At 35.8% G+C, this 25,159-nt stretch overlaps 1 protein-coding gene across 3 annotated transcripts in view; it reads left to right on the top strand.

Annotated features, from left to right (window-relative positions):
• CDH19 (cadherin 19) overlaps positions 1–25,159 on the top strand; it is a 79,327-nt gene that overhangs the window by 40,840 nt on the left and 13,328 nt on the right. For 2 of the 3 annotated variants that reach the window (XM_044934533.2, XM_006057573.4), the window contains exons 5-9: positions 1,937–2,101; positions 4,334–4,515; positions 5,257–5,510; positions 10,213–10,334; positions 23,389–23,510. In XM_044934533.2, coding sequence (XP_044790468.1) covers positions 1,937–2,101; positions 4,334–4,515; positions 5,257–5,510; positions 10,213–10,334; positions 23,389–23,510 — 845 coding nt within the window. The remainder of the gene's footprint in view (positions 1–1,936; positions 2,102–4,333; positions 4,516–5,256; positions 5,511–10,212; positions 10,335–23,388; positions 23,511–25,159) is intronic. The other variant, XM_044934532.2, reaches the window with a different exon arrangement.

Below are 25,159 nucleotides of genomic sequence, written 5' to 3'. Positions count from 1 at the left end.
ATGATTTGAGTGACTATATTCTTAATTCTCCCAGAATAATACCTAGTTTTTATTATCCTGAATGTACAAGTTAAAGTTATTTTAATACATGCAATGAATAGATGCCTTAAGACATTAGGTTTTCATTCTCTTACATGATCTTGGTTGAGAAGGGTCGAATATGTAACAGCTGTTGTGTTTACAACATACTGTGTTTACAGCAGTACAACATGGCCATATTTAAAAAAAAAAAACAATAACAAAAAGGAAGCAACAGGAATTCTTATCTCTTGGAATTTAAATATAAATTTTAAACATTGGCATATTGATAAATACATGCATTCAGTTTGTGTATATCATGAAGTAAAATAAACAAGGTTCAATAGAAGAAACTAAGCACTATTTCATATTGTCTGGCAAGGCAGAATGCACTGAAAACAGGATGCTGAGCTGAGCCTGCAATCAAAGTGAGGAGAGGAAGGCATTCCAGGTTATAGGAAGAATGTACAGGAAATCCCTGAGAAGGGGAACTGTTGAAGCTCTTAGACTACCCAGGCTCCAGGGTGAGAAAACAGAAGAGGAGGAAAGCAGAACGTGGGTTTTCTGTGAAGGAAACGTGTGCCGGGTGGCACTCGATCTTCTTGGCCATTTCGAGCCTTGTCTTTTTCCCTCCTACTCCTCTCTGGCTTCCTAAATATTATATATTGAACAAATCTGCTAAAGCAATTAATTTCATTAGCGGAGGAGCACTAGAGTGAGCAGCAAGGCAAGTGAAAGCCAAAACACAGAAGAGGTAAGTTTTGGAGTGTGTAAGAGGATCTAGGAATATATTTAAATTTGTTCATTTTGAAGGTGAGAAGAAAAGAAAAGGAAGTAGGCAGGGTTAGTTGAAGCCTCCACACATGGGAAGTGAAGGTCTTTGTGTTCCTCTCAGTCTCTACACCTTTGGATATATAATTCAGAAGGTCTAATACTATTCACCTTTGCTAATAGCAAACACAATTCTTTGTTGAGTCACATCTAGGGAAGACGGTAGGAGCATCTGTTTCATATATTCTATGGTTTCCATATTGATTACGTATCAGATCAGATCAGTCGCTTAGTCGTGTCCGACTCTTTGCGACCCCATGAATCGCAGCACGCCAGGCCTCCCTATCCATATACTAGAATATAATTGTGAAACACCGGTCCACAGTTAAAATATCATGAGTGTGGTCCAATTTATCCTTCTTTTATTTTTGTTCAGGTATCACAGTTTTTAATAAATACCTTTGCCCAGATATTGTTGATTCCCTTTCTTATATTTGTATTATGTGTTCCCCAATCTTTAGGATTGCATTTCACCCTCCTATGCACCATCTTAAGTTTCTCCTAGGTTTCCTCAATGATGAATAACTTTTTATTGAATAATTTTATAGAAAGTGAACACTTAACACAACAATTTCATGGTCAAGTGTGGGTTTGAATATCTCTGTTGGTGGATTATGAGTAACTGGTAATCAAAAATCAGCCCTTCTTCACATGTTATGACTCAAAATAGATTTTAATATCACAGGTGCACAGTATTTTTTGCATAAATTTAGCATTTTAATTTACACATGTATCTATAGTAAATCAACTCCTTCCAAGTTTAGGGGAACAGATAATTGTAGCACCCTAGTATCAGGTGAGAAAAGAAAGCAGAAAAATAAGACTTTCTTTTTCTCTCCCTGTGGTTTATCTTAACATAGTGTTTTATTAAGGATATACTACTATTAGTATTGTGATGACTAAACTCTAGGCAGAGTTGGTAAATAGTTTATTTTCATATTTTAATCTCCGGGGCAGCATCTGGCACGTTATAATGATTCAAAATGTGTCAAACAAATGATCTTATGTTCAAATTCTTAAGAAATTAACTAGGGAGAAGCCATGGTTAATCATGAAATAATAATTGTATTTTGTTACATTTTTAAAGGAAAAATAAGAATATCTTCTAAAATGGATAGAGAACTGCAAGATGAGTACTGGGTGATTATTCAAGCCAAAGACATGATTGGTCTGCCTGGAGCACTGTCTGGAACAACAAGTGTATTAATCAAACTTTCTGATGTCAATGACAATAAACCCATATTTAAAGACAGTAAGTAAGAAGTACCCTAACAAATGATTTTTGAAAGTATGGGAAACAGCACAGACTAAGTCTTGATTTGGCAATGTATTAAAGCATCTGCTTTCAGATTTAGGATAGTGTCACTCTCTCCTCAAGAGTAATTTGTTGGCAATTTTTAATTTGTGCAATCGAATAAATGATTCTTTTAACTTCCCCACAATGACAGATACATGGTAGCACACTTAAAGTCTTACTTCCTGAAAACAGCAAAATATTACCAATTTTAAAGTGACATTTCTCCCACTTAAAAATAGAGAAAGATCTCACAAGGCAGTCTATGTAGTGACTTGCTATGTGCTTCTAAGGAAATCAAGAATCCCTTTAAAGAAAAATTATATTGAATGTGCTCCTTTTTTAAATTTTAAGATTTATTCTTTAGGATGTTATCATTCCTGATGATTTTTTTACATTTCAACATAAATTACAAATGATATATGAGTGACTAATTTTAATAAGTTTTATGCAAGTTACTTCTGAAAAGTAAAGAAAGGAAGCTTATTTATTTTTATTTGTGTCAATGTATTTCAAATATAACTGCCATTATATAAAAAGAATAGAGTCATCTGATGCCAGCATGGTTTTTCACAACCAACCAACTATTGCAGCTCCATCATTTGTTTCTTTTAAAATTATTTTATTGATGTATATTTTGGGCTTCCCTGGTGGCTCAGATAGTAGAGAATCCGCTTGCAATGCAGGAGACCTGAAATCAATCCCTGAGTTAGGAAAATCCCCTGGAGAAGGGAATGGCTACCCACTCCAGTATTCTGGCCTAGAGAATTACATGGACAGAGGAGCCTGGTGGGTTACAGTCATGGGGTTGCAAAGAGTTGGACATGACTTAGTGACTTTCACTTTCATAACTGATTTACAATGTTGTGTTAATATCTACTATACAGCGAAGTGATTCAGTTATGTACATATATACATTCTTTTTCATATTCTTTTCCTTTATTATTTATCACAGGGTATTGGATATAGTTCCCTGTGCTCTACAGTAGAACTTGTTTATCCATTGTCTGTATAATAGTTTTCACCTGTTAGTTCTGAACTTCTAATCCATCCTTTCCCCCACTCCCCATCCCTCTCAGCAACCACAAGTCTGTTCTCCATATCAGTAAGTCTGTTTTTGTTTTGTAGATAAGTTCATTTGTGTCATATTTTAGATTCCACATATAAGTTATAGCATATGGTATCTGTCTTTCTCTTTCCAACATACTTAACTTAGTATAATGATCTATATGTCCATCGATGTTGCTGCAAATGTTCTTATTTCATTCTTTTTTATGGCTGCATACTTCACATCTTTCTGTTTCATTTCAACTATGGTTAATGCAATCCAAGTTCATATTCTCTTAAATCAAACTGCTACACTTAGAACTCAAATATTTGCTTTTAGATGCTGCTGCTGCTGCTGCTGCTAAGTCGCTTCAGTCATGTCCGACTCTGTGCGACCCCATAGACGGCAGCCCACCAGGCTTCCCTGTCCCTGGGATTCTCCAGGCAAGAATACTGGAGTGGGTTGCCATTTCCTTCAGATGCTACTTTCTTTAATTCATACTTATATTTATTGGTAATTTTAGGTATCAGAGAATGCCTGAGTAATATTGAAAACCTTTGTATCAAATATAATTTGGCACTGTTGAAAGATACAACAGAAACTAAATCCATGAATAGTGAAAAGGTATGAGTATGAATGGGCTTCCCTGTTAGCTCAGACAATAAAGAAGCTGCCTGCAATGCAAGATACCAGGGTTTCATCCTTAGGTCAGGAAGATCCCCTGGAGAAGGAAATGTCTATCAATTTCCCTGGAGAATCCCATAGACAGAGGAGCCTGGCAGGCTATAGCCCATGGGGTCAAAAAGAGTTGGACATGATTGAGTAGCTAACACACACACACTGTGCACACACACACACACACACACACAAATGTGTATAGAAATTTGGAAATTATATGTAGTGGTGAAAGAACTTTCTAAGATATATTTAAAGAGAAAATAATAGATATTAAAAAAGGTATGAGGGAAATGTTTAGACTGCAAAATATAAAGGGAGAGAGAGAGAGGTGTATTTAGAATAAGCAATTAGTGAGAGTGGGTATGTTTTTTTCTGACAGCGTATTAAATAAAAGGAGGGTGCTATATTTGGAAGTTCTTTATGTTAATTATCTGTGCAAAATATCCTGAATTTTGTTTTTGAAGGTTTATACCGCTTGACTGTCTCTGAATCTGCACCTGTTGGGACATCTATAGGAAAAATCATGGCATATGATAGAGATATAGGAGAGAATGCAGAAATGGACTACAGCATTGAAGACGATTCAAGAACATTTGACGTCATTACCAATAATGAGACCCAAGAAGGAATAATTATACTAAAAAAGGTAGATGCATTATTTTTTTTGCTTTGCATAATAATGCAAAATCAAATCAGAAATACATATAATTATTTTGTGTAACCACTTAGTGTTTGTTTCAATTAAGTAATTAAATTAAGATCTTGTGATTTATAGTTTACAGAAAAAAGGAAAGATATGTGTGCTTTTAAAAAAATTCTAAGATGTTTAATTTTTTAGAATATTAACATATATTGCCTACATTTTAGCATAAATTACAAAGCACAATTTTAAAATAGCTAATTATCAGTTTTGTGCAAGATACTTCTGAAACAATTAAGAAAAAGTTCAGTTTTTTATATTTCTATCTATATATTTCAGATATAGCTGATGAGAGAGTTATTAGAGAGCTCCTTGAATTACACTGTAGGAGAGTTTTTGAAAAAGATTTTAAAACAGAGGACAAACTTTTCAAAAATATCTTAAATAACAGGAAATTAATTCTCAAATCCCTAAGATATTTATACTCAGAAAAGTAGAGTTTTAATCCTAAAAAAACTAGTTATTAACCAAAAACATTTTGTAATAGTTGTAAATAACAAAATACACATAACATAGGGATTTTCTTCACAACTACTATATTTAATGACAATCTCATAGGGATCCAAGAACATAAATAGTAAAAACCTAACTGGAAAGCACCTGAGACTTAATTTATCAACAAAACCTTTTTTTTTTTCCCCCTAAGTAATTCCTTGGGTTTTCTGTGTACACTGTATTACTTTGCAGAAAGTGAACTTTGAGGACCAGAACCACTATCGTATTAGAGCAAAAGTTAAAAACCCCCAAGTTGATGAGCAACTCAGGGAATACCACACTGAAGCTTCCACCACTGTCATCAAGATCCAGGTGGAAGATGTTGATGAGCCTCCTGTTTTCCTCCTCCCATATTACATCTTTGAAATCTTTGAAGAATGCCCTCATGGATCCTCTGTAGGCACGGTCTCTGCCACTGATCCTGATCAGAGGAAATCTCCAATTGGGTATGTCTGGAAGCCCAGCTTTGCATTGATAAATGAGGGAACACAGATTAGCTTGAAAATAAAATTTTTTATAAGTGGAACAAGGATATATCCAGACCTATATTTCTCTCTATGGTCACTTATAAAATTTGCAAAAGTTTAAACAAATCAAAACAGGAAACCTCACTATTGGTTAAGATGCAAAGAAGTAAGCTCTTGCAAACATGGACAAGAGAGAGGCTGTGCACCAAAACTCGATGCAATCAACTCTATTAATTGGGATAGGGATGTTAGGGAAAAGAAACCCTTGATTATGCCAAGTCAGAGGAGAAACAAAGTTGATGACATTGTGGTTCATACAAATACTATTTGATTAAGTTAAAGTAAAAGTCACTCAGTCGTGTCTGACACTTTGAGAGCCCATGGACTTATATACAGTCCATGGAATTCTCCAGGCCAGAATACTGGAGTGGGTAGCTGTTCCCTTCTCCAGGGGATCTTCCCAGCCCAAAGGTTGAACCCAGGTCTTCCACATTGTGAGCTGTTCTTTACCAGTTGTGCCACCAGGGGATGATATTCAAAAGTTAACCAAGCTTTTATAAGGTACCATTAAAGGCATAAAAATGAGTCCAATCGGTTAGAAATAAGTTTTTTTGTTGCGATTAAACTATATTTACCATCCATTAAATTAGTCTGTTACATTCGGGTAATATATTTTCTGCCTTTTTTAAAAAAATTTTTTATTCTCCTTGTATTTCTTATTAAAGATAAAAGCAAAAGCTGTTATTATATTTGGCTGTGGTCACATTATTCTCATATATCTTACATAATATTTTGCATATAATCATCAATTTTAATGCTTTTGTATTTTTTAAATGTCATATTTTCAGCTATGTTTTTACTCATCATTATTTCTGATAGCTCAGTTGGTTAAGAATCTGTCTGCAATGCAGGAGACCCTGGTTCAATTCCTAAGTCAGAAGATCTGCTGGAGAAGGGATAGGCTACCCACTCTAGTATTCTTGAACTTTCCTGGTGTTTCAGACAGTAAAGAATCCTCCCTCAATGTGGGAGACCTAAGTTCGATCCCTGAGTTAGGAAGACCCCCTGGAGAAGGAACAGCTACCCACTCCAGTATTCTTGCCTGGAGAATTCCTTGGACAGATAAGCCTGGCAGGCTACAGTCCATGGAGTCGCAAAGAGTTTGACATGGACTGAGCGACTTTCATGAAGCATTCATCATTCATTGCCTTATTTACACAAATGAGATTAGATATTTAAATTGTTTCTACAATTTGTCATTATAAATGATAGCATGATGAAAACTTTAATCATGAAAGTATTTATTAAGTTATGTGTTCTTTACTATTGTCAGAAAAACAAGTAGGTTAATAGACATGCTATTTAAAATTTAAACAATGTATTGTGCTTTGATTATATACACACACACTTATATTGGAAGTCTCCCTGGTGGCTCAGACAGTAAAGAATCTGCCTGCGATACAGGAGACCCAGGTTGGATCCCTGGGTTGGGAAGATCCCCTGGAGAAGGGAATGGCAACCCACTCCAGTATTCTTGCCTGGAGAATCCCATGGACGGAGGAGTCTGGCGGGCTACAGTCCATGGAGTCGCAAAGAGTCCGACACGACTGAGCAACTGACGCGCGCACACACACACACACATATACTACATATATACTTATATTCATTACTAAGTTTACTGCTAATAAATAGGAACTATATCTACATGTTAGAAGACAGCAGTTTGTGATTAGGAATTACAGTGGGAAACTGGAGCATTGTCTGTCTTAAAAATTTAAAGATGCTTCTTCTATATCAGTAGCCCTTCCAAAGAGCAAAGCAATACCCAGCATCTTAGTATATGGAAGCCTGTGTAATTCTCTGGACTATAAATATGGAAAATAGATGAATAAGGGAAGGTGGTGGCATAAACATGTATTAATAGTTGTTTTAAGGAGTCTAGTGTGCTAGGAATTAGAACCTCAAAATTATCTGTAATAAAAACCCCATCATAAAGTTATAAGAAACTGCACAAGAAATCTTCCCAAAGTTTTTCATCTTATCCCCATTCTCTATATTACTGCATTGTTTAGATGACAGATAGAGGGAATAAATTCTTTTGCCACTACTGTGGATGATTTATTCCTTGGACATTTTTAAAATTTCCTTTCTAACTAAAGCTAGAGTCAAATTTTATAATTTTTATAAATATGGGAATGGCACTAAAATCTTTTCTGTTATTAAAAAAAGAAAGAAAATGAAAAACTTTAGAATAGAAGCTGTGAAATTGAAAATAGAGATATACAATGGAATGATAGCTGGTTCTTCCAAAACACCAGTAGAAGTTATCCATCTAACCAGACTACCAAGGGGAAAAAAGAAGAGGCAAAAATTACCATTATCAGAAATGAAGGAGGAAATGCAATTATTTAATTGAACCTGTAGACATTAAATAGTATTATAAGGAGATACTAAGAATAACTCTATGTCTATGAATTCAGATCAATTCCTTGAAAGAGAAAAACTGCCTGCATTCACAGCAAAAGATAAATAATCTGAGTAATCAGACTTGTGGGAAAGAGTCTAGCCACTAGCTGGAAGCAGGTTTGTGTTTCGTTCAAGACAAGGATTTCTTTCACCAGTGGAAGAAGCTGCCTTTAAACACCTTTCACCTAATCACAGACTTAGAGAATAGACTTGTAGTTCCCAGGGGGAAAGTTGGAGGAAAGGGATAGTTAGGGAGTTTGGGATGGACATGTACACACTGCTATATTTAAAGTGGATAACCAACAGGGAGCCACTGTATAGCACCACTCTCCATGGGATTCTCCAGGCAAGAATTCTGGAGTGGGTTGCCATTTCTTTTCCCAGGGAATCTTCCCAACCCAGGGATTGAATCCAGGTCTCTTGCATTGGAGGCAGATTCTTTACTGCTAGAGCCACCAGGGAAGCCCCATAGCACAGGGAACACTGCTCAATGTTATGTGACAGCCTGTATGGGAGGGGAGTTTGGGGGAGCAAGGGTACATGTATATATATATGGCTGAGTTGTTTCCCTCTTCACCTGAAATGATCACAACATTCTTTGTTAATTGGCTATACCCCAATAGAAACTTAAAAAAAAAATCAAATCATCTATTACTTGTGCATAAAAGCATACTTAAAAGCATCCTTGAAAGATCTAGTGGAGTTGCACCTACTTGGGAAGATTTAGCCTTTGTTATGGGCTTGGCTTTTATGTGTCTCGGTTCTTCTTCTGGGAGACAGGAATAGTACTTTTGTAGAAGTGTATGAAGATTAAGAACAGACTATAAAGGCATCCATATATGCATGGAGAAATCATTTGTTTATATCATTCTGTCAGGAACCCTTAGCAGTGAGAAAACGCCGCACAACCACATTCTATTCACTCAGCATTTTTAGTGGAATGAAGAATCTTTAAAAAGGAATTGCAAAGCAAACCAGAGATTAATCTGAACATCTAAACTTTACATTTTAGGCTTTTTAGTCCATGCTCTTTATAAAATATATTACACATTTATTTCTTAAATGGTGAAGTGAAGTGAAAGTTGCTCAGTTGTGTCCGATTCTTTGTGGTGTTGGAGAAGACTGTTGAAAGTCCCTTCTGCAAGGAGATCCAACCAGTCAATCCTAAAGGAAATCAACCCTGAGTATTCATTGGAAGGACTGATGCTGAAACTGAGGCTCCAATAATTTGGCCACCTGATTCAAAGAGCTGACTCATTAGGAAAGATCCTGATGCTGGGAAAGATTGAAGGCAGGAGGAAAAGGGCATGACAGAGGATAAGATGGTTGGGTGGCATCACCAATTTAGTGAACATGAGTTTGAGCAAGCTCTGGGAAATGGGGAAGGACAGGGAAGCTTGGCATGCTGAAATCCATGGGGTTACAAAGAGTCAAACACAACTAAGCAACTGAACAACAACTGTTTCATTTTGTCAAAAATATTTAAGTAGGAAATGTGACCACTTGTTGATATGTAAGCAAATTGCTTATTAAGATTTAACAATGAGCAGAGCTTAAACTCGGAGAAGGCAATGGCACCCCACTCCACTACTCTTGCCTGGAAAATCCAATGGATGGAGGAGCCTGGTAGGCTGTGGTCCATGAGGTCACTAAGAGTCGGACAGGACTGAGCGACTTCACTTTCACTTTCACTTTTCACTTTCATGCATTGGAGAAGGAGATGGCAACCCACTCCAGTGTTTTTGCCTGGAGAATCCCAGGGACCAGGGAGCCTGGTAGGCTGCCGTCTATGGGGTCACACAGAGTCAGGACATGACTGAAGTGACTTAGCAACAGCAGCAGTGCTAAAATGGAATTTCCTTAAAGCTTAATTCTCTGTAGTTTCTATTTTAATTTTCCCCAACACCAACCTACAAATTAGTGTGATATTTTTTAGAATTTTGTTAAAAGTCTCTCTTGCGAATGAGAATGAGTGGCATGTCCAGATTTAGCACACATTATTTGAAAACTAGAGTTTGTTTCAGGTTTTTATCCTCTATTTCCATCAAGTTGAATTGCAAATGTAGAAATTATCTTTTTGAAAATTTTCAGCATTATACTAGCTCTGTAGAATGTGGATTTGATATCTTTTTGCTTAACAAGAATAATGTATACACTTTAAAGTTGTACAGAGAAAATAATACTTTAAAGGAATTATTTGTGTCTGTGTGTGCAGATATTCTATTACCAGAAGTGAAGTGTTCAGTGTTGATGACAATGGCACAATCTTCACAACTAACCCACTTGATCGAGAGACTAGTGCTTGGTACAACCTAAGTGTTACAGCCACGGAAAAATGTAAGTATTCATTTGAGAACCATATATTGGTTCACCATGTTTTTTAGCCATTCAACAATCTCTAAACATAGGGACAAAGGGTAGCTTAAAGTGTTGCTGAAATTATAATTAAATGGCATTTTATATATCAAGTGTATATCATTTATTTATCATGTAAATCATTTATATATCGTGTTTATATATACAAGTGTATATCATTTATTATTTAAAAGTTAACCATCTGTTCATTCTTACTACAGCTTATTTATATACTTACCACAAAATATCTCTATTTTATTATGGCAATATATAATGTTTAATATAAGAAATGAATCAAAAAATTCAGAAAAACATAAGAAATAAACCCAAATTACTTGAAATTTTAAAATCTTTATTTATTATATGCTCTTACAATATTGTTCATGAATACATTTTTAAATCAATTTTTAAACATTGAAAATAAATTTTGCAAGTTTTTTTTTTTCAAATTGGACATGTAAGTATTGCCCAGTGAAATTTGCTCAAATAAAACTCATGTCAGTTGTGCTAATGGTCACATCTTCAATAATCAGTAGTAACCAGGTATTTTTCCATTTGCAGGTTTCAAAACATAGATAAAATTATCCAGTTTACCAGTTAGTTTGTGTCTTTAAAATTTCAATTAATCAGTTATTAAATCAATCAAGCTCAAAAGAATAGAGAGAACAGAATGGAAAAGACTATCAAAATCATCACTATTTTAGTCAATGGATTTCATATAATACAGTAAAAGATTCAGTTTGTGAATTTGAAATTTATCAGAATGCATCCTTTCCAAACTGATTTTGCATAGAATTTTAATAATCGTGTTTACCTACTTGGCTTGTTCTTTGAAAGTCTTTAAACACATGTCTTACTCCTCACCTTATTGAGCAGTTTGCTGATGAGATGCTGGAGTAGAAGCATCATTTACATATTTTTTGTTATACACTGAGTGGCTCTTGGGCACCCAGGAAGATTGGGGCTGAGTCTTGAATTTTCTATTTAAACACTAAATGGATGGGGAGCAAATGTTTCAAGGGAATAAATGTCTGCTGCACAGAAGAAATTCCAAAGCTTTTGTTGTCAGAAAATACAAGGATGTTTAACCTAAAAGCAAGAAGCTTTTATTCACTGGATATTTTCAAGAAAAAAATTTATTGCTGTTTCCAAAGAATTGAAGAAAGAATTTAAATCAATTCAAAGGATGAGTGAACATCTTTGAAAAATGTGTTTCTCCATGAAGTAGTTTTCAACTTTTAAAAGAGCATGTTTTAATGAAATTTATGTAAATAATTATCCACTATAATTTTATTTTATATATAAGGAGAACTTAAGTAAGAATATTTCATTAACTTCTGCTAAATTAGAAGCACAACAATTTAAGTTATTAAAAACCAGTGTCTTTAAAATTGATTATGTGTATTCTAAGACACAAATACTGTAAAAAATTATAAAACAATTTATAAATAAAAGATTAAAAATATGGTCGAGGAAATAATGCCTGTGAAAGGCAAATTGAAAATAAACAATATATTTATATTACGTGAAATTTATTACTGAGAATGTAATCACTGTTCCAGAAATAAGTGATTAGAAATGTTATAAAGTTTAGAAATTACACATTTCTTGCTGATCTGCTTCTTGTGCTATAAAATTCATTTTCTTAGAGTAAAAAAAAAAACCTCATTTAAACTCATCTTTGAAGATATATTTTGTAAAATATCTGTTTCATTTTAAGATTTTAAGGGAAATTGCTTAGGAAGAACTTATATTACACCAAGCATCCAATTTGCAAGCATTTTTCCTTCTATCTCTTGATTCATTTTTAATCCACATTATTAATTTCACTTTAGAACAACTTTGGAGAAAATAATTGCAAGTGCCAATTTTTTATTATGGTAATATTGATATCAAACATACTTTTTGACCCATTTCAATCACTTAAGACATATTAATATAAACAAAAACACTCGGATAGTGGAAAGCAGGGCTTCATATAAAATTGTTACATAAAGCACTTGCTGCATGTGTTAAGTATCTGGAAGGTTGTGACATATCAGTTATGTTGATTATGGGAAAGACATGCTCCAAATTAACATGTGTATTCCCAGCAAATGAAGTTCACTGTGTGCTTAGTCTTTTTCCTGGAAAGTTTCCCAAATTAAGCATCAAGCTATTTATCAACATGACAGCTAAGTGAATTGTCGGGGGAGTTTGTAATTTCCTCAGTTCTGTCTCACCGCAGCAGAAATTTGAAGCAATGAACAGACTATTGTTACAGCTCAGTATATTTTGGCAAGCAAAGGAAAGCACATCCTCCAGGAGTAAGGGTGTGCCACGTAAAATACAGGAAGAGAAGAGAGGCCCCCCACCCCGCCCGGGCTCAATTTTGGCTCCTCTTTTTGTATGTTAGTTTCTCCACCTAATGAACCTACCTTATGTAAATTGGGCTAGGCAGGGGGGCTGTTTGTTTTACCTGAGGTTCTCACTCTGGTCCTTGGACCTTCCTTTGTTTTATTTTCACGGGCTTTTTCCTTTTAGCCACTACCATTCTGGACTCCTTTTCCTATTCTAACTATATAACTAACTACTTTAAACAAGCTGCAAAGATATGGGTATGCTTTGTATAGTCATGTCAAAGGTTTAATTTGAACTTAATTTTTTTATTTTATTTTTATTTTATTTTAATTTTTTATTTTCTAATTGAAGAATAATTGCTTTACAGAAAAATGTGGTTTTCTGTCATACATCAACGAGAATCAGCCATAGGTATACCCATGTTCCCTCCATCCAAGACCTCCCTCCCATCTCTCTTTCCACCCCACCCTTCAGCCTGTTGCAGAGCCCCTGTTTGAGTTCCCTGAGTCTTACAGCAATTTCCCATTGGCTATCTGTTTTACACATGGTATTATAAATTTCTATGTTACTCTCTCCATACATCTCCCCTCTCCCTCCTCTCCTCCCACCTTGACAATAGGTCTGTTCTCTATGTCTGTTTCTCCATTGCCGCCCTGAAAATAAATTAATCAGTGCCATCTCTTCAGATTCCATATGTATGTGTTGGTATACGATATTTATATTTCTCTTTCTGACTTACATCACTCTGTATAATGGATTCTAGTTTTGTCCACCTCATTAAAATAGATCCAAATGTGATCTTTTTATGGCTGAGTAGTATTCAATCATATATATATATATATATATATATATATATACACCACAACTTCTTTATCCATTCATCTGTCGATGGACATCTAGGTTGTTTCTATGTTCTACCTATTGTAAATAGAGCTGCAGTAAACATTGGGGTACATGTGTTTTTTTCAGTTTTGATTTCCTCAGGGTATGTGCCTAGGAGTGGGATTGCTGGGTCATATGGTGGTTTTATTTCTAGCTTTTTAAGGAGTCTCCATACAGTCTTCCATAGTGACTTTATCAGTTTACATTCCCACCAGCAATGCAGGAGTGTTCCCTTTTCTCCACACCCTCTTCAGCATTTATTGCTTGTAGACTTTTTGATGATGGCCATTCTGACTGGTGTGAGGGGGTATTTTCATTGTAGTTTTGATTTGCATTTCTCTGATAATGAGTGATATTTATCATCTTTTCATGAGCTTGTTAGCTATCTGCATGTCTTTGCGGAAATGTCTGTTTAGGTCTTTTTCCCACTTTTTGATTGGGTTGTTTGTTTTTTCTGGGACTGAGTTGTATAAGCTGCTTGTATACTTTGGAAATTAATTCTTTATTGGTTGTTTTCTTTTGCTATTATTATCTCCCATTCTGAGGGTTGTCTTTTCATTTTGTAGATTCCTTTGTTATGCAAAAGCTTTTAAATTTAATTAGGTCCCACTTGTTTATTTTTGTTTACATTACTCTAGGAGGTGGATCATGGAAGATCTTGCTTTGATTTATGTCATTGAGTGTTCTCCTCTAAGAGTTTCATAGTTTCAGGTCTTACATTTAGGTCTTTAATCCATTTTGAGTTTATCTTTGTGTATGGCATTTGGTAGTGAACTAATTTCATTCTTTTGCATGTAGTTGTCCAGTTTTCCCAGCACCACTTATTGAAGAGGCTGTCTTTGCCCCATTGCATATTCTTTTCTCCTTGTCAAAAATAAGGTACCCATAGTGAGTGGGTTTATCTCTGGGTTCTCTATCTTGTTCCATTGGTCTATATATTTCTGCTTTTGTGCCAGTACCATACTGTCTTGATGACTGCAACTTTGTAGTAGTCTGAAGTCAGAAAGTTTGATTTCTCCAGCTTCATTCGTCTTTCTCAAGACTGCTTTGTTTATCCAGGATCTTTTGTGTTTCCATATGAATTGTGAAATTTTTTGTTCTAGTTCTGTGAAAAAAGCCATTGGTAATTTGATAGAGATTGCATTGAATCTGTAGATTGCATTTGGTAGTACAGTCATTTTCACAGTATTGATTCTTCCCACCTAGAAACATGGAATATCTCTTCATCTGTTTATGTTGTCTTTTATTTCTTTCATCAGTCTCTTACAGTTTTCCGTATACAGGTCTTTTGTTTCCTTAGATAGGTTTATTCCTAGATATTTTATTCTATTTGTTGCAATGGTGAATAGTATTGATTCCTTAATTTCTCTTTATAATTTTTCATTGTTAGTATATAAGAGTGCAAGTGATTTCTGTGTATTGACCTTGTAACCTGCAACTTTGCTGAATTCGCTGATTAGTAATTTTCTGATACTTTCTTTTGGGTTTTCTATGTTTAGTATCTTGTCATCTGCAAATAGTGAGAGTTTTACTTCTTCTTTTCTGATCTGGATTCCTTTCATTTCTTTTTCTTCTCTAATTGCTGTAGCTAGGACTTCCAAAACTATGTTGAATGATACTGGTGAGAGTGGACACCTTTGTCTTGTTCCTGATCTTAGAGGGAAAGCTTTTAGTCTTCACCATTGAGAATGTTTGCTGTGGGCTTTGCATTATGGCCTTTACTATGTTGAAGTAGATTCCTTCTGTGCCCATTTTTGAAGTGTTTTATCATAAATTGATGCTGGATTTTATCAAAGGCCTTTTCTGCAGCTATCGAGATGATCATATGGTTTTTATCTTTCAATTTGATGTTATGGTATATCACGTTGATTGATTTGTGTATATTGAAGAATCCTTGCATCCCTGGAATAAACCTGACTTGAAAATGGTGCATGAACTTTTTTTTTTTTTTTTGGTGCTTCAATTTTATTTTATTTTATTTTTAACACTTGGGGGTCATTTATTTTTTAATTTTTTTTAATTTAAATTTATTTATTTTAATTGGAGGCTAATTACTTTACAATATTGTATTGGTTCTGCCACATATCAACATAATGTGTTGTTGGATTCTGTTTGCTAGAATTTTGCTGAGGATTTTGCATCTATGTTCATGAGAGATAGTGGCCTGTAATTTTCTTTTTTCATGTTGTCTTTTCCTGGTTTTGGTTTCAGGGATTGTGGCCTCATAGAATGAGTTTGGAAGTGTTCCTTCCTCTGCAATTTTTTTGGAAGAGTTTCAGAAAAATAGGCACTAGCTCTTCTCTGAATGTTTGACAGAATTCCCCTGTGAAGCAAACTGGCTCTGGGCTTTTGTTTTAGGGGAGATTTTTTTTATCACTGTTTCAAGTTCAATGTTTGTAATTAGGCTGTTCATAATTTCTATTTCTTCCTGGTTCAGTCTTGGGAGGCTGATTTTTTTCTAAGTATCTGTATATTTCCTCTAGGTTGTCCATTTTGTTAGCATGTAGTTATTCATAATATTCTCTTATGATCCTTTATATTTCTGTGTTGTCTGTTGTAACCTCTCCTTTTTCATTTTATTGACTTGATTTTTCTCCCTTTTTTTCTTGATGAATCCAGATAGTGGTTTGTCAATTTTATTAATCTTCTCAAAGAACCAGCTTTTAGTTTTATTAACCTTTGACATTGTTTCCTTCATTTCTCTTTCATTTATTTCTGCTCTGATTTTTATGATCTCCTTCCTTCTACTGACTTTGGGGGTTTTGTGTTCTTCTTTTTCCAGATTCTTTAGATGTAGAGTGGGCTATCTATTCAATGCTTTTTCTGCTTCTTGAGATATGATTGTATCGCTATAAACCTTGCTCTTAGAACTGCTTTGCTGAGTCCCATAGGTTTTGGGTCATTGTATTTTCTTTGTCATTTGTTTCTAGGAATCTTTTGATTGCTTTTTTTATTTCTTCAGTAACCTCTTTGTTATTTAGTAATGTATTATTTAATCTCCATGAGTTTGTGTTTTTTGCTGTTTCATTCCTGTAGTTGATATCTAGTCTCATAGTGTTGTGGAGAAAAGATACTTGACACAATTTCAATTTTCTTAAATTTACTGAGGCTTGATTTGTGGCCCAAGATATGGCCTATCCTGGAGAATGTTTCATGTGCACTTGAGAAGAAAGTGTATTTTTCTGTATTTGGATGGAAAGTCGTGAAGATATCAATTAGGTCCATTTGGTCTAATGTTTCATTTAAGGCTTGTGTTTCCTTATTGATTCTATGTTTTGATGATCTGTCCATTGATGACAGTGGGGTGTTAAAGTCCCCCACTATTATTGTGTTGCTGTCAATTTCTCTTCTTATGCCTGTTACTGTTTGCCTTATGTATTGAGGTGCTCCTAAGTTGGGTGCATAGACATTTACAATTGTTATGTCGTCTTCTTGGAGTGATCCCTTGATCATTATGTCGTGTCCTTCTTTGTGTCTTATGATATAAAGTCTACTATGGATTGCCACTCCAGCTTTCTTTTGGTTTCCAGTTTCATGGAATATCTTTTTTCATTCTTTGACTTTCAATCTGTATGTGTCTCTAGGTCTGAAGTGGGTCTCCTGTAGGCAGCATATATATGGGTCTTGTTTTTGTATCCATTCAGTCAGTCTGTATCTTTTCGTTGGTGCATTTAATCCATTTACATTTAATGTAATTATTGATACATATATCCCTATTGGTACTTTTTTATTGTTTTGGGTTTGTTTTTATAGGTTTTTCCTTTCTCTTGTGTTTACTGGCTATGTAAGTCCCTTTAGTATTTGTTGTAAGGCTGATTTGATGGTGCTGAATTCTCTTAATTTCTGCTTGTCCATAAAGCTTTTGATTTCTCCATAAATTTTGAATGAGATCTTTTCTGGGTGTAGTAATTGTGGTTGTAGGTTTTTCTCTTTCAGTATTTTAAATATATCCTGCCATACTCATCTGGCCTGTTGGGTTTCTGCTGAAAGATCTGCTGTTAATCATATGGGTTTTCCCTTGCATGCTACTTGTTGCTTTTCCCTTGCTGCTTTTAATATTCTGTCTGTTTAATCTCTGTTAGCTTGATGAATATGTGTCTTGATGAGTTTCTCCTTGGGCTTAACCTGTAGGAGACTCTCTGTACTTTTTGGATTTGATTGACTATTTCCTTTCCTATGTTGGGGAAGTTATCAACTATATTTTCTTCAAAACTTTTCTCAGTGCCTTTCTTTTTTTCTTCTTCCTCTGGGACCCCTATAATTCAAATATTGGCACATTTTATATTGTCCCAAAGGTCTCTGAGGCTTTTCTCAATTCTTTTCATTCCTTTCCCTTTATTCTGCTCTTCAGCAATTATTTCTACCATTCTATCCTCCAGTGCACTTATCCATTCCACTGCCTCAGTTATTCTGCTGTTGGCTCCTTCTAGAATATTTTTAATTTCAACAATTGTGTGATTTATCTCTGTTTTCTTATTATTTCTTCTATGTCCTTGGTGATTGTATTAACTGTATTAAATGCTTCTTGCATTTTCTCCATTCTATTTTCAAGTCTTAGGAGCATCTTTACTATCATTATTATGAATTCTCTTTCAGGGAGATTACTTATTTCCTCTTTGTTTACTTGGTCTTGTGAGTTTCAACCTTACACTTTCATTTGTGTTGTATTTCTCTGCCTTTTCATCTTTTTTTTGTTTGTTTGTTTTTTAAATTACTCCATTCCCAGGCTTTAGGGTTGTATTACTTCTTCCTTTTGATGTTTTGCCCTTGGAGGGAAATGTTGGCTGCGTGGTTTGTGTTGATTTCTTGTTGGGGGTGACTTGTGTCTGTGTTCTAGTGGGAGAAGGTCAAGCAGGTAATTACAGAAACACTGGGACATATACACACACACTTCCACACATACAGTTATAATCAAAGTATTCTAAAGAAAAGAGGGAGGTTGACTTGGTGAGCAAGGGAAACCAGAGGTGATATCCACCAACTGAAAGAAGAGTTAGCTAATGCTCAATCTGGAAATCTGAGTATGAGCAGAAGGCCAACTGGGGAATATAGCATACAGAACTCAAACAACTTAACTTACTTGGTTAAAGAAGAAAGAGTGATGGAAAAATGACAGAATAAAAAAAAAGAGAGATAAAAGAAAGAGGAGAAGGGAGGGAAAAGAGAAAAGGAAGGGGTGGAGAAGAGGATTTAAAAATTTAAAAAGAAGGAGAAAAATAGAAAAACAAAAATAAATAGATGTGTGTGGGAAAGATTTATATATATTCATGAATAGCTACACCTGGTAAAGCACAGTAGGAAAAGCGGTTGAATACATCCAAAACAAAATCCAAAAAAAATTCATCAAGGGGGAAAAAAAAGTGAGAAGGAGAAAAAAGAAACAACCTAAAATGAATGATTTTCTTGCATTTTTTGACAGGAAACACAAAGCACTGCAAAAGGCTAATATTGAGATGGAAATATGTAGGGGGAATAAACCGTGTGATTTATAAAAAAAAAGAGAAAAAATTCTTAAATTGATTTTTTTTAACAAGAAAAACAAAGAAAACTCCACAGCACCACAGAAAGCTAATGTTATGATGGAAATATGTTGGGCAATAAGCAGTGTGGTTTATAAGAAGAAAGAATCTTAAAATGATTTTTTTTTAATAACAAGAAAAACAAAGAGGAAAACTCCACAGCACCAATAAATGCTAGTGTCAGATGGAGATATGTTGGTGGAATAAACTGTGATTTATAAGAGGAAGAAAGAAAGAAAGAAAAAGAAAAAGAAAATGAAACAGAAAAAAAAAGGATTTTCAAGATCATAGCTCTTGGTTGTGGAGTCTGCCCCTGTGGATGGGGTTGGGTTAGTGTCCTGTGATGTTTTTCCTGGTTGGCGGAGCTTGTGCCTGTGTTCTGGTGGATGGAACTGGATCTCACCTCTCTGAAGGGCAGTGCAGTGTCCAGGAGTAGGTTTTGGAGTGTCTATGGGTTCAGTACGGAGAAGGCAATGGCAACCCACTCCAGTACTCTTGCCTGGAAAATCCAATGGACAGAGGAGCCTGGTAGGCTGCACTTTATGGGGTCGCAAAGAGTCGGACACGACTGAGCGACTTCACTTTCACTTTTCACTTTCATGCATTGGAGAAGGAAATGGCAACCCACTCAAGTGTTCTTGCCTGCAGAATCCCAGGGAGGGCGGCGCCTGGTAGGTTGCCGTCTACGGGGTCGCACAGAGTCAGACACGACTGAAGCGACTTAGTAGTAGTAGTATGGGTTCAGTATGCCTTTGGGCAGTTGTAGCTTTCAAGGTGTTGCTGCTGCTAAGTCACTTCAGTCGTGTCGACTCTTAGCGACCCCATAGACAGCAGCCCACCAGGCTCCTCCATCCATGGGATTTTCCAGGCAAGAGTACTGGAGTGGGTGGCCACTGCCTTCTGGCGCGTCTATTTCCACAGCTGCTTCAAAGTGGCTCTCAGCATAACTGCAGTGCCACCAGTCCCCTACTTGTCCCTGGGATCATTGCCGGTGCTTCTGTTGCCCTGTCCCGCCCTGTGCTTTTGGCCGAAGCTGTTAGGTAGGTGTTTGTGCGGATCCTTCTACTTCCTGGCGATTTGTGTGGGCTTCCCTCACCTTCCTGAGCTCACCCTCTGTGTCGCAGGGCTGTGTGCATTTGACTCTCAGTTTCAGTGGTCCACTTTATGCATCGCGGGCATTGTGTGCACTTGTCTCAGCTCCCTGGGCGTGCACTCTGCATCACGAGGCTTGTGTAGACTTGTCTCAGCTCCCTGGGCGTCCACTCTGCGTCACTGGGCTAGTGTGGCCTTGTTTCGGCTCACTGTGCCCACCCTCTACGTCGCGGGGTTTATGTGCACTTGTTTCCTCTCACTGCCTGCACTCTTTGTCGCCGGGGGTTATTTGTTCTTCTTAAGGCTGTGCCGGGAGGGTTGTGTGCACTGCCCAAGTTTGTATGCCTCCCCTCTGTCGGCACCTCGGTCCTGCGCTTTGCGCGGGTTGTGTTTGCGTCCTCTGTACTACAAGGGTTGTGTGCACTGGCTGGGTTTGTCTGCTGCACCACTCTCGGTTCCCCTGAGCGCGCCCGTCTGTTTGGGGTCACAGTCCATGGCCTGTTAATGGACTGAGAAGTTCAGCTTTCTCTGTTTACGGCCCTCCAAGTCCCTGCTTTGCCTGATTTTGCAATACTCCACAGCTCCCCCTTGGGCCCGCCTGTGAGGGAGATTCCCAGGGCACGGGAACTCCTGTTTAAGGGCTCCCTCCTTCCCTTGGGGCACAAGCTCCTGCCCAGAAATTCCCTGTCTTTTCCCTTTCTATGTCTCTCTCTTCTCTCCTACCTCATTTCAGAGAGCTTAGCCTGTCTCCGGGAGGCCTGGGGTCTTCTTCTGTCACCTAAAGGTTGCTTTGTAGGAGTCGTTCCATATCTTGATGAGTTTTTTATGTATTTTGGGGGAAGGCTGGCGATGTCCCCATCTTACTCTTCATCCATCCTCTCTGATTACTGGACTTTATTTTAAATAGCTTTTTCAGGAAAAAAAAATGATAAAGATTTTAAATGATTTTTTAAAACTAATTTTCTTAAATTTATTTGTAACATATACTTTTTCCATTTTACTTAGGCAGAAAGTTGTTCTACAGTGATGCATAGTTAAACCATAAAATATGAATCTTAAGTTTTGAATAATTTCATCTTGAAATTTCTAGAAATATCTTTTCATATTTTAATGTTTTCAATCTATTTGATCTTGAAAATAGTACAATTGAGTCACCAAATAATAATTCTTAGTGGTTTATGTATTTCCTAAAGGCCATGGGTTTCTTTTATATGCAATAAAAACTGCAAGTTTTAATTTTAACTGATTGATTATGTATTGGTTAAAATAATTACATGCAATATCTCATCCCAACCTGGAAAATCTCTTCACAAGGTGAAACAGATATGAACAGTTTTATAATTAAAAAGCATTAAACCAGAATTTAATGTTCATCATAGTTGGAAAGAAACTGCCAAGTCAGAAAGAAACCTCAGGCCTTTTACATAGTCAACCAAACAGGATCTGCTGCAGGCATGTCTCAAAATAATGGAGTGGGTAGCCATTCCCTTCTCCAGGTGACCTTCCAGACCTAGGGATTGAGCTCAGTTGTCCTGCCTTGCAGGCAGATTCTTTACCACTGAGCCACCAGGAATCCCAGATAAACAACTACTGGTATTAAAGTAGGAGCACTTATCACCACCACGTGTTATACAATTTATCCTAAGTCCACTAAGTAGTTGGAGTGACCATTTGTGTTTGCTAGCTGGCTTTATTCATATGAAAACTAAACTTTGTATATGTTTATGACAAGAAATAGTTCTGTATCTTGGTCAAGGTTTTTGCTGAAGTTAGGTGCCTACCCTCCCACAGAAAATGGGAGAAAATATGCTATTAATATCTTCCTTGATGATTAATTACATTCCAAAGAATTGGCTCCCAGCATTGAAAAAAGACAAGCTTGGGTTGTAAAGTTGGCAAGAGATTTGTCTCAGTTTTAAAAGGTTAATATACATTTCAAAGAGATAGATAGAAAAATAATTTACAAGCTTTTCTAAAGTAAATACTCTAAGAAGGGGAAGAAAGGAAAGACTTTTCCCTAATTTTCAACAGAACTAATTCTTTCTCTTTTTTAAAAATTGTGCTTTGCCTTTACACATTACAATTTCAAATATAATGCTTTTTGATTAAAAAAAAAAAAAGCATGCAAGATTATAAAGACACTGAGACAAAGGAAACTCCTCCCCACTCTTGAATGTATGTACCTTCCAGTGGCTTTTTAAATGAAGAAAGAAATATTTAAAATAATGATATGCAAATATGCAATACCATTGCCTGATGGCTCAGTTGGTAAAAAATCTGCCTGCAATGCAGGAGCGGAGAAGGCAATGGCACCCCACTCTGGTACTCTTGCCTGGGAAATCCCATGGACGGAGGAGCCTGGTAGGCTACAGTCCATGGGGTCGTGAAGAGTTGGACACTTTGAGAAACTTCACTTTTACTTTTCACTTTCATGCACTGGAGGAGGAAATGGCAACCCACTCCAGTGTTCTTGCCTGGAGAATCCCAGGAACAGAGGAGCCTGGTGGGCTGCTGTCTATGGGGTCACACAGAGTTGGACACGACTGATGCGACTTAGCAGCAGCAGCAGCAGCAGCAGTGCAGGAGACCCGGGATCCATCCCTAGGTCAGGAAAATCCCCTGGAGAAGGGAATGGCAACCCACTTCAGTATTCTTGCCTGGAGAATCCCGTGGACAGAGGACCCTGGCAGGCTACAGTCCATGGGGTCACAAAAAGTCAGACACGACTGAGTGACTAGCACTTTCTTTCAACAGGTCACAAGTGTGGACATTTATGCCTCCTAGTACCTTCAGACCACATCTGAAGACAATTTAGATCATCACAAGTAGAGTGGACAATGCTACTGGCCTTTAGTTAGTAGAGGCCAGGGATAATACAAATATGTTTGACAGTTCCTGGATTAAAAAAAAAAAAAATGTTCATATACCTGACTATCTTCTTTACTTTTACGGCTTTTCCTCATCAGCTTCCTACAGTCCATGGCAGGTACAAGGCACTCGATAAATACTGATTGAGCTGAATGTTCTGAGAACATTTTTTGTAGGCTATATTGTTGTATATGAAATATATAATGATCCTGTCCTTGGCTTTTATTCATGTGAAATAAAAATATACCACATAGCCTCTAATGCAATTTTCATGACTATGTTACCCCTAAAAACAGCACTATTCTTTATTTTCATTCTGTTTACTCAATTTGCAGACAATATAGCACAGATTTCTTCAGTCCCCGTCTATGTACAAGTTCTCAATATCAATGATCATGCTCCTGAGTTTTCCGAATACTATGAGACTTACGTTTGTGAAAATGCAGTCTCTGGTCAGGTAAGAATCCATCATAAATTGTCAATATCTAAACAGTACTTTGTATTATACAGAATAGCATTTTCTATGTATTCCTCCATCTTTGAAATGATATTAATAAAAATAACCTTTATTTAGCTATATTAATTATAGGCTTTAATGTTGTAAGTTACATATAATTTAAATTTCTTTCTTTCAAAAAATATGTAAACTTCAAATTTTCTATTTCCAAATTCCTCACATTTGAAAAATCTGCTAACCCCTAGAATTTAATAGTAAATCATTTGTACTTTGTCTCTAAAGAAATTATTTTTTGTGATTCTGTAAATAATTTTAATTAATTTTTATTATTCCATCCATCATGCAAATAAGGATAAAATGATATATAAAATACATCAGACATCAACAGATGAAATTCAATTTGAAATGAATTATTAAATATATAAAGACTTAAGAAAGCATACTCTTTTTGAAATACATTATCATTACTTCACAGTTTTTTCACACATTTTCTTATATGGGGCTTACCTTTTTACATTTGTAAAATGTAGAATTTAAATTAGATTCTCCTTTGAGTATCTCAGTTCCAATCACAATAACTATACATTCTTAGTTATCCTATTAAATGTTATAAAACATTCAAAAAAAACCTACTTTTTAAAATACTGAATAAGTATTGCTGTTGTTTAGTCTTTAAGTCATGTCGGCCTCTCTGCAACTCCATGAACTGCAGCACGCCAGGCTTCCCTGTCTTTCACTATCTCCCTGAGTTTGCTCAAACTCCTGTCCACTGTGTCAGTGATGCTATCCAACCATTTCATCCTGTTTTCTACTTCTCCTCTTGCCCTCAATCTTTCCTAGCATCCAGTTCTTTTCCAATGAATCAGCTCTTCATATCAGGTGGCCAAAATATTGGAGCTTCAGTTTCAGCATCAGTTCTTCCAATGAATATTCAGGGTTGATTTCCTTTAGGATTGACTAGTTTGATCTCCTGACTGTCCAAAGAACTCTCAGGAGTCTTCTCTAACAACACAATTCGAAAGCATCAAAAAAAAAAAAAAGAATCAAGTACTTACAAAACTATAAAACAAAAATTGAAGGTTACAAAAACCAATATAAATGTATTACTGGTATTGGTTTTGTTTTTATTGGAGGTTTTTTTACTTAGATTCTTGATTTATTCTGGTTGGTCTGAAATATATTATGTTGTTTTTTAAGTCAATAAATTTCATTTTTCTTTCTTAAAGAAAATAACTCAATAAATTTCATTTTTCTTTCTTAAAGTAAGTTAATACTTTTTAATTTATCAGATTATTTTATTTTGAAATTATTATTTGAAAGACAATGAAATGATACCTTTGAGTATGCATATCAAGAAAAAGAAAGAAAAATTGGGTACATTATAAAAATTAAATCCCTATTTTGTAATATGATATTTGTGTGTTCTAATAATTTGAAAATCTGAATGATGTAAACAGTGTTGGGAAGATGATACATAAATATATTAAAATTCTCCAGTCTTTTCAACAAATTTTGCTGTAACAAATGGATAAGAAGGAAACAGGGAGGAAATGGAAATTCCATCTAAACCTCATACTTTATACAAAGATTATTTTATAATGTATCATAGATTTAAACATAAACCTAAAGCTAGAGATAAGCAGAGGAGA

The sequence above is a fragment of the Bubalus bubalis genome, chromosome 22 (assembly GCF_019923935.1).
Source record: "Bubalus bubalis isolate 160015118507 breed Murrah chromosome 22, NDDB_SH_1, whole genome shotgun sequence".
NCBI classification, from domain to species: Eukaryota; Metazoa; Chordata; class Mammalia; order Artiodactyla; family Bovidae; genus Bubalus; species Bubalus bubalis.
This window is presented reverse-complemented; position numbering and strand designations above follow the sequence as displayed.